This window comes from Rhinichthys klamathensis, unplaced genomic scaffold, assembly GCF_029890125.1.
Source record: "Rhinichthys klamathensis goyatoka isolate OS25496 unplaced genomic scaffold, OSU_Roscu_1.1 h1tg001124l_1, whole genome shotgun sequence".
Classification (NCBI taxonomy): domain Eukaryota; kingdom Metazoa; phylum Chordata; class Actinopteri; order Cypriniformes; family Leuciscidae; genus Rhinichthys; species Rhinichthys klamathensis.
The window spans coordinates 203287-218229 of NW_026607355.1; the positions used below are offsets into that span (position 1 = coordinate 203287).

The 14943-nt window shown below is 41.8% G+C and overlaps 1 protein-coding gene and 1 long non-coding RNA gene across 3 annotated transcripts in view; one reads left to right on the plus strand and one right to left on the minus strand.

Moving 5' to 3' along the window:
• The window catches only part of tnnc1a (troponin C type 1a (slow)), a 49144-nt gene that overhangs the window by 15399 nt on the left and 18802 nt on the right, over positions 1-14943 (minus strand). The window contains exon 1 of one of the 2 annotated variants that reach the window (XM_056244844.1): positions 10120-10197. The exons of the other annotated variant lie outside the window; for it this stretch is intronic. Within the exon in view, the coding sequence (XP_056100819.1) occupies positions 10120-10143 (24 nt within the window). The 5' untranslated portion in view covers positions 10144-10197. Of the gene's footprint in view, positions 1-10119; positions 10198-14943 lie in introns of those variants that run through there. 2 annotated transcript variants of the gene reach the window in all.
• LOC130079547 (uncharacterized) overlaps positions 1-14943 on the plus strand; it is a 36048-nt gene that overhangs the window by 967 nt on the left and 20138 nt on the right. The window lies entirely within an intron of this gene.

The window sequence follows — 14943 nt, forward strand, 5'->3', positions numbered from 1 at the left end:
GTGAGCAGTGGGCTGAGCCCTTAGTGCAAACTCGCAACCGAACCACTAGATGTCGCTAAAAATCACACACTGCACCTTTAATGTATAGCGCGCACAGGGCACAGAGACACTATGGCTGGGTGCTTGCAAGTTCACCACTTGGTCCCTGAAATGAGTGGTGGGAATGAGTCTTTGGGCACATATCCAGGCCGGGGTCTCAGGATGACATGAGAGCAGGCCGGCGCGAATTCCAGGCATGTTTCGTTGACCGAAAATGCTTGCGGGTCCTCGACCTTCTTGAGAAAATTGAGCGCAGGGCTTAAAGGGAGCTCTCTGCAGGGCCGTTAAGACCAGAGAGAGATCCCAAGAGGGAGGTCGACATCCTGAAGCGAGGTCGGGGAGGGTTCAACCTCCTCGCATCTCTCAGGAACCAGATGACCAGATCGTGCTTTCCCACAGACTTACCTTCTATTGCGTCGTGATGTGTGGCGATAGCAACAACATACACTTTCAGGGTGGAGGGAGACGGCCTTCGCTCCAACCCATCTGTAGAAAGGAAAGGATGACTATGATCGGGCATTTACGGGGGTCTTCTTGGTGTGAAGAGCACCATTCAACAAACAAGTTCCACTTCCAAGCATAAGCGCGCCTCATAGAGGTGGCTCTGGCTGAAGTTATAGTGTCTACTACCACTGAGGGTAGGTCACCTCCCAGACCTTGCACAGGGTCTGTGCGAGTAGGCTCACTGGGGGAAACGCATACTTGCATAGGCCCCGAGGCCTGCTGTTTGCCAGTTCATCCGTGCTGAGGGTCCCCTGGGTCAAGGAATAGAAAAACTGGCAGTGGTACATGTCCGGAGCAGCAAAAAGGTCTATCTGAGCGCCTCCCGGGAGTGTGAGCTGTTGTGAGAGCGCGTCAGCTGCATGACTGAGCTCATCCGGAATTTGAATGGCACGAAGCAACCTGACTCCATAGGAGGAGATGGCGGGTGAGTTGCGACATGCGACGGGAGCATAGACCACCTTGACGGTTGATGTACGCAATGGTCGATGTGTTGTCCGTCCGGACCAGTATATGCTTGTCTTGCAGCAACGGCAGAAACCGGTGAAGAGCAAGGAATACTGCTAGCAACTCGAGACAATTGATATGCCGCTGCAGTCAAGATCCTGTTCAGGAGCCCGAGGCAGCATGCCCGTTGCACACGGCACCCCAGCCGGTGGTGCAGGGAGACAGCCCAGGAGAAGAGATGGAAGGTGGCGGAGGTGGAAACCGCTGGAGGGCACCCTCGGCGATTAGCAGTCGGAGGGAATGCCACTGGCGGATGAGTGGAGGCAGCAGTGGTCTGCCTGGCAGGATGTGGGCTAGCGCCTCCATCTGCTTTTGTACCGCTGGGATCTGGAGGGCAAAGTTCTCAGCAGTCTTGCCGAAGAGGCCAGCCTGGGAGATGGGGGAGTCAAGAAAGCGGACTTGTCGGCCTCCCTTATCTCAGCCAGGTTTAGACAGAGATGTCGCTCCTGGACCACTAAGCTGGACATTGTTTGACCAGTGACTTTCGTTGCTCAGAGGGCGAGGTCCATTACTGTGCGTAGTTCTTGCATTACACCTTGGTCACCTTGGAGGCATCTGTTGAGACAACAACATGCCTGGACACTTGTTCTAGGGGAACTCTGGCCCATAGAAATGCAAGGTCTGACCATGGGCTAAAAGCTTGGTGGCAGGTTGGAGTGATGGTCATTTGGAGCGTGCCATGGTGCCATGCCCTTCTCGGGACTCGATCGTGTAACCAGTGCTGAGCGGTCTCATATGACGCAATCCGAGCTGCGTTACCGTGGCTGCAGATGCCATTTGCCCCAGGAGCCTCTGAAATCATTTCAGTGGAACCGCTGTCCTGCCCTTGAACGAATTCAAGCAGTTCAGCCCTGACTGAGAATGCTCGTTCATGAGACAAAGCGGTCAGGTTGACCAAATCCAACTCTATTCTGGGAAAGGAGATTCTCTGTATGGGGAGAATTTGCTCTTTTCCCAGTTGACCTGAAGCCCCAGTTGGCTGAGGCGACCTTTGTAAAGACGCAGGGCGACAGGGACAGCCCGAAGGGAAGATCTTTGTAATGGTATGGCTGTCCCTAAAACGCAAAACGTAAGAGTGGTCTGTGTCAAGGGAGAATTAAAACATGAAAGTATGCGTCCTTCAGGTCAATCGCTGCAAACCAATCTTGATGGCAAAATGCATTAGAAAAGGCATTTCTGCATTAGGATCTTGAACGGAAGCTTGTGTCATGCTGCAATGCATCCTGGGAGCCATGAGTTTTATACTATTGTGGCTCCCAGCATGCATTGCGGCATGAAGAATGTCACCATTGTTGAGATTCATATGCTGAATCTTAATGTCTGTCTTTAAAAAAAAAAAAATCCCCATAGTGTACTGTATTTTAAAAATCTAAATTTAGAATGTCCGATCTGTGGCAAGGGTATTGTTAGTGAATATAATCTATTAACATCAAATAACCACTTTTGGACAGTGATGAGATAAGTGCATTATTGCACAAAATGACTTTCATAAAATAAAACAAAAAAGATTATATCAAACATAAGTAGTTTTTCTTTGCTGGAGAAATCAGGATCTACTGGCAGTTATGCTTCAATAAAACCAGTTTTTCAGGTTGGTTGAACTCAACTCAGTTATCAAAAGGTTCCAGATGCTTAAATAATATAAAATACTTTATACCTGTGTTTCCTATACAAACAAGGAATTATGTCAATTATTAATTAATGGTGTAATCAACTTTGCATGTGTGGGCAATAAGTAATTTACCACAAAAAAGAAAAAGAAAAAAAAGAATGAAATTAATAAGTAGGACTCTGCTCAAATGCTTCACACTTCAATGTTCCAACCAGGAAAATGTATGGGTTAAATGTGTACCATGTTTGTGTAAATTGCCAAAACATATTTCGAAGTTGTGTTCCCATTAAAAACAGGTTTCCTTTAGTCCAAACTCATATTTTATTAAAATACAAAGACTTAGGTTTGATCCAAGTTATTTTGCAGATTACACACTACACTGTAAAATCGAATTAGTTAGTCTAACTTAAAAAAGCATGCAAACCTATTTCCTTAAACAAACTAAGTAACGTGAAATAGGAATAGTATGTTGTACTGACAAATGCTTAGTTAGTATAGTTCACTAACAGGAGAGTACTAGTAACTAAGAAAGAACTGTAGAGATTACTTGATAATTTACTTTAGATTTACTCTTGACTCAGCATAGCTACTCAGAATTATTGACTCCCAGAGTGCATTGCGGCATGAATAAATAATGCAATTGCTTTGTTGTACTATTTTTTGTTTGTTTGTTTGTTTTATTTGGCAATTTTATTTGCTGTCTTGTGTCAGCAGTAGCACAACAAGAAACAGCAAATCAAATTGTAATTGTTACAATGAAAATATAATAAATAACATTTAATTATTACCATTGTTGCTGTAATTTATTGTAATATCTTCAAAACCATTAAGAAATCTAGTTTTAAATATACTTCTTTTGAAGTATTGGTGCTTAATGTAAAAATATATAGTGTAAATGATAAATCACGTTTGAGAATTCTGCTGGCTACTTTATACAGGCCACCAGGGCACCATACAGACTTTATCAAAGAATTTGCGGACTTTCTATCAGAATTAGTATTGGCTGCAGATAAAGTCCTAATTGTTGGTGATTTTAATATACATGTAGATAATGAAAAAGATGCATTGGGATTGGCATTTAAAGACATTGTAAACTCAATTGGAGTTAGACAACACGTGTCAGGACCTCATTGTCGTAATCATACTCTAGATCTAATACTATCACATGGAATAGATGTTGATGCCGTTGAAATTCTGCAGCAGAGCGATGACATCTCAGATCATTAACTAGTCTCATGTAAACTTCACTTAGCCAAAGCAGCAAAGCTGACTCCGTGTTATAAATATGTTAGACCTATAACTTCTGCCACTAAAGATTGCTTTATCAATAATCTTCCTAATCAGTTTCATCATCTCAGCATCCCGGATAGCTTAGAAGAACTCAATATTGTGACAGAAACTTTTAACTCTCTCTTTTCCAGCACTTTAGACGCAGTTGCTCCGTTGCGCTTAAAGAAGATTAAAGAAAATAATCCAACGCCGTGGTACAGCGAGCACACCCAGGCCCTTAAGAGAGCAGCCAGAAAAATGGAGCGTAGCTGGAAGAAAACTAAACTAGAGGTATTTCGGATTTCATGGAAGGAGAGCTCGATTGCATACAGAGAGGCTTTAAAAGCTGCTAGATCTGCTTATTTTTCAACCCTATTAGAAGAAAATAAACATAATCCTAGGTATCTATTTGAAACAGTGGCTAAACTAACGAAAAAGAAAGCTTCAAGCCCAGAAGTGTCCAAGCAACACAGCAGTAATGACTTTATGAATTTCTTCACTTATAAGATTGATAATATCAGGGACAAAATTATAACTATGCAACCGTCTACTACAGTATCGCATCAGTGCATTGTAGTCTCCCTGAGGAAAAATTTGGTTCATTTGCTGCTATAGGAGAGGAAGAATTTTGCAAACTCGTTAATTCATCTAAATTAACAACTTGTATGTTAGACCCCATTCTGACTAAGCTACTGAAAGAGATGCTTCCAGATGTCATAGAACCTCTTCTTATTATCATTAATTCGTCTTTGTCTCTAGGATACATACCAAAAACCTTTAAGCTGGCTATGATAAAACCGCTTGTTAAAAAACCGCAACTTGATCATACAAAATTAGTCAATTACAGGCCGATCTCGAATCTGCCTTTTCTGTCAAAGATACTGGAAAAAGTAGAAAAGTAATTTCCTACTACTAAATTCTGAAAAAACAGAGATTCTAATTATTGGTAATTAATAACCTAGAATACTGTCTAACCCTTGAAGGCTGCTCTGTCAAGTCTTCGTCGTCGGTTAGGAACCTGGGTGTGCTCTTTGATACCAATCTTTCATTTGAAAGTCACGTGTCTAGTATCTGTAAAACCGCATTTTTCCATCTTAAAAATATATCTAAATTACTCCATATGCTCTCATTGACAAATGCGGAACAATTAATTCATGCGTTCATGACATCAAGGCTAGATTACTGTAATGCTCTACTGGGTGGTTGCCCTGCACGCTTAATAAACAAACTACAGCTAGTTCAAAACACAGCAGCTCGAGTTCTTACCAGAACCAGGAAGTATGACCATATTAGCCCGGTTCTGTCAACACTGCATTGGCTGCCTATTAAACATCGTAAACATTTTAAAATATTGGTGATTACTTACAAAGCACTAAATGGTTTAGCTCCCCAGTACTTGAGCGAGCTCTTAAAGGTGAACTAAGTAACTTTTTTACCTTAAAGGTATTGTAGGTAGGATAAAAAAAAAAACTTTTTGCCAAATTTTTTTAAACTTTCTATATATATCAATGCATAATTAAAATGTAAGTACTCTGGAAAAGAGAGTATAAAAATCGAGTGTCTGTAGTCCTCTCAGGGCTGTAATAAACACAGCTACTTATCTCCATTCACTTCCACCCCCTCCATTCTGGGCTCCTTCCAAAACCACGCCCCCAAAACACATGAACGCGCGATGCCGACAGCTCACAGCTGGAGGACGCGCTTACCAGCGCCGAGCGGAGAGGAGCAGTGCATGTAGTGACATCATGTCAGACTCACATGTAATAAAATACCTAACTTTATCATTATGAATATAAACAACTAACATGGCTGTTAGTACTCACTATCAAGCTAGCATATCGATACTGGTAAAGTTTAAAATATATTGAGTTTGATTCGTTAACGAGCTAGTAACATAAAGCAAAGCTAAAAACAGGTTGCATTGATACACGTTTTCCCATTACAATCAGTTTCACTGTGATGAAGGTGAATTTCGTGTAAGATTCATAACATATACGCCGTGTTTTGCATGTAATTGTGTCTCTTACTAGTCTCTTACCCTCCTCGAGTCAAACGAGTGCGCGCATGTGGGCAGCGCATGTAGCAGCGGGGGTGTTGCCATGGTTGCGAGAGAGTGACAGTCGCCTAAGCCAATCCTTTGTTTCGTCCCGGCAGGAAATAATGAGCTGTGTTTAGTGCAGATTAAACGGTCTAGAGTCACTCGATTTTTATACTCTTTTTATCAGAGTACTTACATTTTAATTATGCATTGATATATATAGAAAGTTTAAACAAATTTGGGAAAAAGTTTTTTAGACCAAAAACGACCTACCCTACCTTTAACCGAACAGCTTTGGAGTCATTGTAATGTTTATATTACTGATTTCGTGTTGAATGGTGGTCGTCTTGCACCCCCCTGGTGCCTGTGAGCCGCAAAACCACCCTTGCAACTTTGGGCCGGCGAGCCGCCGGCCTCAGTGTTAGGAAGTATCGTGTGATATCAGGTCTCGCGAGGTAACGAATTGCTTTACGGCAAAAAACAGATCTGATAAAATTCTGATAAAATGAGCATCAAACAGAAATAACCCGGCGCCGTATACATGTGGTGTTGGGCGCGCGCAGCTCTTAAAGGGGCCATACCTTATTTCCACTCGTTACACGTTACCGGTGTACAGGGGGAGGGGATCCGGCCGTGAGTGCAGAGCCATCTCTGCGTGAGTGCTATTTACGACAGTACAAGTACTCCACAGCGACTCTAGGGGTCACTGTTTGACAAAAACGGAATTTCTACTTAGTTCTGCTTTAACGCATTATAGTCCTTCACGTCTATTGCGTTCTCGAAATTCCGGCCAGTTGATAATACCTAGAATATCAAAATCGACTTCAGGCGGTAGATCCTTTTCCTATTTAGCACCAAAACTCTGGAACAATCTTCCTAATATTGTCCGGAAAGCAGACACACTCTGTCAGTTCAAATCTAGACTAAAAACACATCTCTTTGGCCTAGCATACACATAACACACTATAGACTTCCTTAATTCAAAATTAGGCTGCATAGTTTAGATTAGCTGGAACCGGGAACACTTCCCGTAAATCCTGATGTACTTGCTGCATCATAAGAAGGATGGCGTCTACGCTAATATTAGTCTCTCTGTTTATCCCGAGGGACCCTCTATGGTGGACCTGCGCTTGGACCCATCCCAACTCATCCTGAAGTGCCAGCCTCATCAGCTCTGTGAAGGCCTCATCGACACGACAGCCATCGGCACTGATCCTCAACAACTCGTTTCCATACCGGCGTGATTACTTTGACTTCCAACCAGATGGAAATGTATAAATACTCTAAATGTTCCGATCCAATCTGACTTGTAATGCTGCCCGAATCATACACTGTTCCTTCGTTGGCCAGAGGAGAACTGGCCCTCCGACTGAGTCTGGGTTCTCCCAAGGTTTTTTTCTCCATTCTGTCCCCTGATGGAGTTTTGGTTCCTTGCCACTGTTGCCTTGGCTTTTGGCTTGCTTAGTTGGGGACATTTAATATTCAACAATATTATTGATCTGCCTTGCTTAAGGTGGACGTTGATGCAATTGTTTTCTAGAAACAAACTTTGTTGTATTATTTTCATGTTATCACTGTGAAGCTGCTTTGATACAATCTGTATTGTAAAAAGCGCTATATAAATAAAGGTGACTTGACTTGACCATTTTTGTGTTTTGCATACTGAATGTTGAAGTCTGTGAGTGACTCAAGCATGGTTAACTGTGAGGAATTGCCACAAATATAGATGGATTACATCAACGCAAGTGACAAGTTAATGATTTAGTCAGAAGTTAGACCACCTTTTAAAAGCAACCTATTTATTATTTCCCTTTCTTTGAAAACATAACTGTGATCTCTTATTGCATCAATAGAAAGAGAATTAAAATAATATAATTTACGTTTCAAGTGCCCAACCAAAGGGAACACCAATCACCATAATGGTGAGTTAAAAAAAAAAACATTTTAGGAAAATTAACATTTAATTTATGAAGTCAGTTTATGTGATGTTTTCTCAAATTTTTCAGTTGTATTGACAATTCAACATTCAAGATGACTTTGGGAAATGAGTGAATGCAACTAGAGAAAGATAACTGAATGAGTGAAAAAAGTCTAGTCTATTGCCCCACCTCAAAATCCCATTTTGCTTGATAAAATGTCTCTCAAACCAGTTAATTTGAACTTAGGTTTTCTGAGTAACTACGCCATATTATGTGAATAATACAAATTACTAGATTTTTACTATTAAGTTAAGATATTAAAGGGATAGTTCACCCAAAAATGAAAATTCTGTCATCATTTACTTACCATCAAGTTGACATACAAACATTCTTCCAAATATCTTCCTTTGTGTACAGCAGAACATAGACATTTTTACAGGTTTTTCAACTTAAGGGTGAGTAAGTGTACAGATAAAGGTTCATCAGAGTTAAAAATAACAAACCGCATATAAAGGACATGATATGAGGTGGCCCAACAATGGATGTGTAATCCAGCAAAGCTAACTCATGAGACAGCTGCTTAAGTTAGAGTTACTGTAGTTCCATGTGGGATCCAACACAAACCACCAGACTGATGTGACACATAAACCTGTATCAGGATGTTCTTCCCAGACTCACAGTCTCATGTATATCTCAGACAGAGATCAGTGGAGATAACCTAGTGCTCCTCACACACACACACACACACTCACAGACACAAGCACACACAACGTGTGTTTTTCATGTTTTATGAGGACATTCCATAGACATAATGATTTTTATACTGTACAAACTGTATTTTCTATTCCCTAACCCCTACCCCTAAACCTACACATCACAGAAAACATTTTTACATCAACAAAAAACATCACTGAGAATGATTTATAAGCTGTCTTCCTCATGGGGACCAAAAATGTCCAAAATGGATTTCGGATATTGCCATCCTTGTGGGGACATAGGGTTTACCAGGACTCACTCTCTCTGTCTGTCACACACACACACACACACACACACACACACACACACACACACACACACACACACACACACACACACACACACACACACACACACACACACACACACACACACACACACACACACACACACACACACACACACACACACACACACACACACACACACACACACACACACACAAAATTCTGGAATCTGACTGAGTGTTTTATCTTAAGCGCCTGCTTCTCCAGCATGCAGACACACACGCACGGCTGAGTAAAGCATGCCAAAATTAGCCGTGGGAGGGAGGCGGTGCTCCATGTGTAGTCATGAACGATAGTGTCTCTGGCCTCTCGAGTGGCTCCTATCTAACTCTGATAATGCTCAAGAGTCTAGGTATTTTGAGCTGTCTTTTTAAGCTTACGGCATTATGTTGGCTGCTTGAGTGATGCCTAATTTATGCACATTATAATATGATTCCCAGTCATTGTTGCTGCAATAGAAAATATAATATGGTATTTTATTTTGAACATTAATATGTAGTTGTATAAATCCTTATATATGGGAGCCTTATAATTATATTATAAGCCTTATAATACTCCTTATGATGATTATGTTTTCATGAATAATTTTTAACCACAGCTGTAATAAACATTTATGGTTATGCATGGTTACATTTAAATGGTAGAGTGCATTACAACACATGATCAACAACACCAAATGTCATGTGTTACAATAGGGTAAGATATGATGCCCCTCTTAAGTGCATCAGTGTACATTTACTTTTAAATTGTAACATAGATTTAAGTTTAGCATGTTTAGGATGATAATATCCTTTTTAAGTGTCATTAATGTAAAAAACTAAATCAACCATTCTATTTCAAATTGTGTTCTGACAATTTAGTTCAAAAATCGACAGACAACGCAAAGTAAAAGATTAATCTGAAAGGTACATTCATTCTATGACTTACATTCAGGCAATTCTGATTAATTGATTTTACTCAATTAGCTATAGGGTTAAATGAATAGCAGAGATGTCTGAAAGCGTCAAGACAACAAATTAAATACCACACTCATTGTAATACAATGTATTATATAACTGTAGTTACAACTATTCATTAAAAGTATAAGTATTTTGAATGCTTAACACTATAGGACGTCTAGATTTAATGCATTGTTTTACATATTGTTTTACTCAATCCAAGAAAGTTCTATGAAAAACTGCATAGACTCACCGCTGCTTTGTAGATATCGTTCATTGTGAGGAGATCAGATGAAGTGGCGCTCGTGCAGGACACAGAGCTTTATAGCAGGAGAACAGGACAGCCTGTTCCCTCCTGCCCCTCTGAGTATGGGATGGCCCATCACAGTCACTCCATCCTGATAAAACAGATATGTAGTCATGATAGGGGTTCAGTCAAGAATGGAAGGGTAGATAACTGATGATGTGCCATCCAGTTAGTTAAGACATACAAACACTTGAGATGTGTTTAAGGAACTACATGGTGTCAGAAGTTAATACAATCAATAAAGGAAGAGAATAGAAGAGGAAGGATTTCGACAGCCAGACCCGCTGATCTTCAATGGCAACATGGCAGAAAACTGGAGAACAATTTGAACTGGAATTCGACATATTTATCGCCGCAGCCCACAGCGAAAAGCCTAAAATTAAAGCCTACATACTCCTCAATCTTGCGGGACCATAGGAGATTGAAAGAGAGCGTTCATTCACATATGCTCCAGCGATACTGGGTGCTAATGGGCAAGATGTGATTACACCAGTGGAGTCAAGAGAGGATCCAGAGATTCAGAGAAGTATGCTACCTGGAGACAAACATGACGATGGAGAGACATTTGTTTAACACCAGAAATTAAAAACCATGAGAAACCATGAGGCTTACCTGAGTACGCTGAGAAATAAAGCGAAAACGTGTAACTTTGGTGCACTCACAGACGATTAATCAGAGACAGACTGGTGTGTGGCATAGAAAATGATAGCGTGAGAAGAGTGTTGCTCAGAGAAAGTGATTTAACTCTTACAAAGCATTCAAAATCTGACAAATCAGTAAAATAGCCTAGCAACACATGAAGGTGCTGGCTGCGCCGCAGTGGGCCTATGAGTGTTAACGTAGTGTGTGCAAGGGGGAAAAGCCGCCGTGCACCGGCAGCAGCCACAGCAGAAACACCCGAGTCAGTCTGGTTAGTAATAAGTGAAGCTGGTAATGCTGTTTGTGGAGTTGTTTATTCCTCCTCTACTGAGATCTTGAGAGATTTAATGTCTTCTTTTCTCTTCAGCTGATTTCATCTAAGGCTGTGGCTGAAGTCAGTTGTAGTTCTTGTGTTTCTGCTCGTCTCTTTTTCTGTTCTCTTCTTTCCTTCAGTGATTCTGCTTGTTAACAGGCTTATTAAGGCTGAGATGACTCCATATTTAATATACACAGATTGTGTGGCTCAGATAAGGTTCAGTTCTGGTTTATTTCTTTGCTTTTGGCTGACATGTGGCGTTGCTATGGCCTGCTTGTGGCCCAGATCTGGCAAACAGGAGTGAGCCACCCAAGGGCCGTCATTCCACGCTGCATGTGGGCCAGATCATCTTTCCATGTGTGCCAGATGTGGGCTGGATCTGGGCCGACACAATGTTGCTATGTGGGACATTGGCAACTTTGTGCAGTTTTGCAGCGTATGCAATGCTTTGAAACCTCATCAACAAAAAGAGCCATTGCACCTCCATGAGATCCCCGAACTGCCTTGGTCCATTGTTGCTGCTGGTATATGTGACTGGAACAGCCAACAGTACCTAGTGCTGGTTTGGTTTAAAATAAACCCACTGAAAACCTTGTCTGAAACAAAACACCATCAACAGACTGAAGAGGCTCTTTTCTGTGCACGGTATTCCCCAGAAGCTAATCATTGACAATGGCACCCAGTTTACGAGCCAGGTTTTCAGAGACTTTGCAAGTTCATGGGATTTCTGTCATATCACTAGCAGTCCCTATATCCCTGGGTGAACAGTCTCACAGAAAGAGCCGTTCGTAGTGCAAAGGGCCTTATCGAAACCACTAAGAGGGATGGGACAGACTTGTATCTGAATTTGTTAAACATCCGCAACATTCTTCGATATAAGATACTGGGTTCACCGGCACAGAGATTGATGTCCAAGGTAACGCGTACCAATCTGTAAGCAGATGCTAAAGCCAAGTTCAAAGAGACATGGCGGCAGTGGCTCAGTGGTTCATGTAGGTTGTCTACAAACTGGAAAGTTGGTGGTTCAATCCCCGGGTTCCACCTGACCAAGTGTCAAAGTGTCCATGAGCAAGACACCTAACCCCAGCTGCTCCCGACGAGCTGGATGGCGCCTTGTATGGCTGACACCCTGTATGAATGAGTGAGTGAATGGGTGAATGTGAGGCAAAATGTAAAGCACTTTGGTGGCCACTGGGTCTGTGAAAGCGCTATATAAATGCAGTCCATTTACCATTTACAGTGAAAGACAAAGCTCAACTCTCCAAAAAGAGACAAATGCAAAAAGTGTACGTCGATGAAAGGAGCAAACCACTCTCTCCACTGCATGAATCCCATGTGATACGGATGCAAACAGTAAAGGGACCTGACAAAATTGGAGTTGTTAAACCTTACGGAACAAAAATAAATATTTCCATATATTTATAATCAATATATCACAGTATATGGTGTAAATACACAGAAAAATATTATATTGCGTTAATATAATGTGTTATATATTACAATACATTGAACAATACATAAGGAATTTCTGCTTTTCATATATTAAAAAAATTATTTACAATATATTTACACTGTAAAATGTAATTAGTTGAGTGCACTTAGAAAACATGGAAAACAATCACCTTAAATTTCTCAAGGATGTTTTATTTAAAGTTTTAAGTTGCTAATACAAAGACACAAAAGAGTGTTGGGACAGTGATAGACTGCATTTATTTCTATTTATAAAACCATCATTAATTACATTAATCACACACAGACATTAAGAATCAGCAGATGAATCTCAACAATGGTGACATGCTTCATGCTGCGATGCATTTTGGGAACCATGGATGAGATTTATACTACGGTGGTGCCCAGAATGCATTGCAGCGTGAAGCATGTCACCATTGTTGAGATTCATCTGCTGATTCTTGATGTCTGTGTGTGAGTTCAAAAACGTATGTTTACAATAACAGTGCTAGATCTCTCTTCATAGTTTCGCAATGTTTATAATACAATATTAAAAATACACCTAACACACTTTTGATCTGTGACTCATAATTAATGATGATTATGTCACCATAAATAAATACCCAACAAATTATCCCCAGAATTTATCTTGGATCGTTTTATGGCTTTGGTCTTATAAACACACAGTTACAGCAGGCAGAGAAAAACTAATGTTATAAATTCAAGAGCCCAACTATATATAACATTATACTATTTTCAATAAATCATCCACATCTAAACCTCTGTTGATTCTCAAAGTACTTCTGTAGATGTATGACAGAAATAAAGTCAAACTGTTAGTAATAAGTGAAGCTGGTAAAGCTGTTTTTGTTGTTTAACCCTCCTCTGCTGAGATCTTGAGAGCTATGCTAGTGTTTAATATTCTGTTGGGATTTAAAGTGTTTCTGTTGTCTGAGTTTTGTGGGTCACCATTGTGCTGAAGAGTAGAGCCCGTGCTTCAGTCCAGCAATAGCCTGACGTCGTCATACTCAGATTCTAGTCAGAATGTGAGTCTGATGCTGCTCCATTGGGCTGTGATTATGGGGCTTGTTTCAACCGAACCAGGAAAGAAAATGCCTCTGCACTCAATTGGATAGACCTACAACTAATCAGAGCAAAGGAGTAAGTGACGTATGTTGAATCCCGTAGGAAGGACGACAAAAACATCTTTCCGATCGACAAATGCCTTGATCGTATTGCGGAGCTAATGCGCAGTGGGGACGGAATGTAAAACGCAGCACTATTAGCAACTGACTCCATCCCAACTGGAGCCTAGGAAAACAACCCGAGGTCCACAGTAAGACACAAACCATTATAAAAGCTCCCGACAAGAATATGAATGGGGACCGGACCTGAGATTTCCTAGGACAGACTTGTGCTTATGGACAGTAAATCGTGTTAGACTGAAAGACCGGACGGCCATAGGGTCTACTTATCATATGGAGAGGACTCGAGCTTGCAAGCAAGGTACCTCCATGTTGTAGAACCTAACAAATGTGGACGGCGAGGACCAGTCGGCCGCTGCACATATGTCTTCAATTGTAACACCACTAGACCAGGCCCTCGAAGAAGCCATGCCTCTTGTGGAGTGGGCCCTAGTGCCAATGGGACAAACCTGGCCCACCGAAGCGTATGCCAGAGAGATGGCGTCCACTTTCCATCTCGATAGTCTCAGCTTCATGACCGGTAACCCCTTGGTGCAGCCGCCGAAGCATACAAAAAGCTGTTCCGACTGCCTGTACGGTGTAGAGTGCTCCAGGTAGATTTTAAGGGCTCTGACGGGACAGAGCAAATTAGCTTCCCCGTCGTTCTCCGAGGGGGGAAGTGCTGATAATGTGATAACCTCCGCTCTGAACTGATTTGAGAGCACTTTGGGTACGTAGCCATGTCTTGGTTTGAGGGTGACTCTGGAATCACCAACCCCAAACTCCAGGCAGGAAGGGCTCATGGAGAGCACCTGCAAGTGGCCTACTCACTTAACTGATGCCAGGGCCAATAGGAGAGCAGTTTTCAGCGAAAGTGGCTTAAGGTCAGCCGACTGAAGCGGTTCAAATGGGGGACCCTTCAGGGCCCCAAGGACCATGGAGAGGTTCCATGCCGGCATAGAAGGGGGCCGAGGGGGATTCATCCTCCTGGCCCCCTTGAGGAAGCGAACAACGAGGTCGCTTTTCCCTAGTGATTGGCCAGCCACAGGAGCATGGTAGGCTGCTATGGCCACCACATACACTTTGAGCGTGGATGGGGTGCGTCCCGTGTTCAAAAGCTCTTGCAGGAAGGAGAGTACCACTGATACCTCTCATGATCTGGGGTTCGAGGTCTCTAGCTGT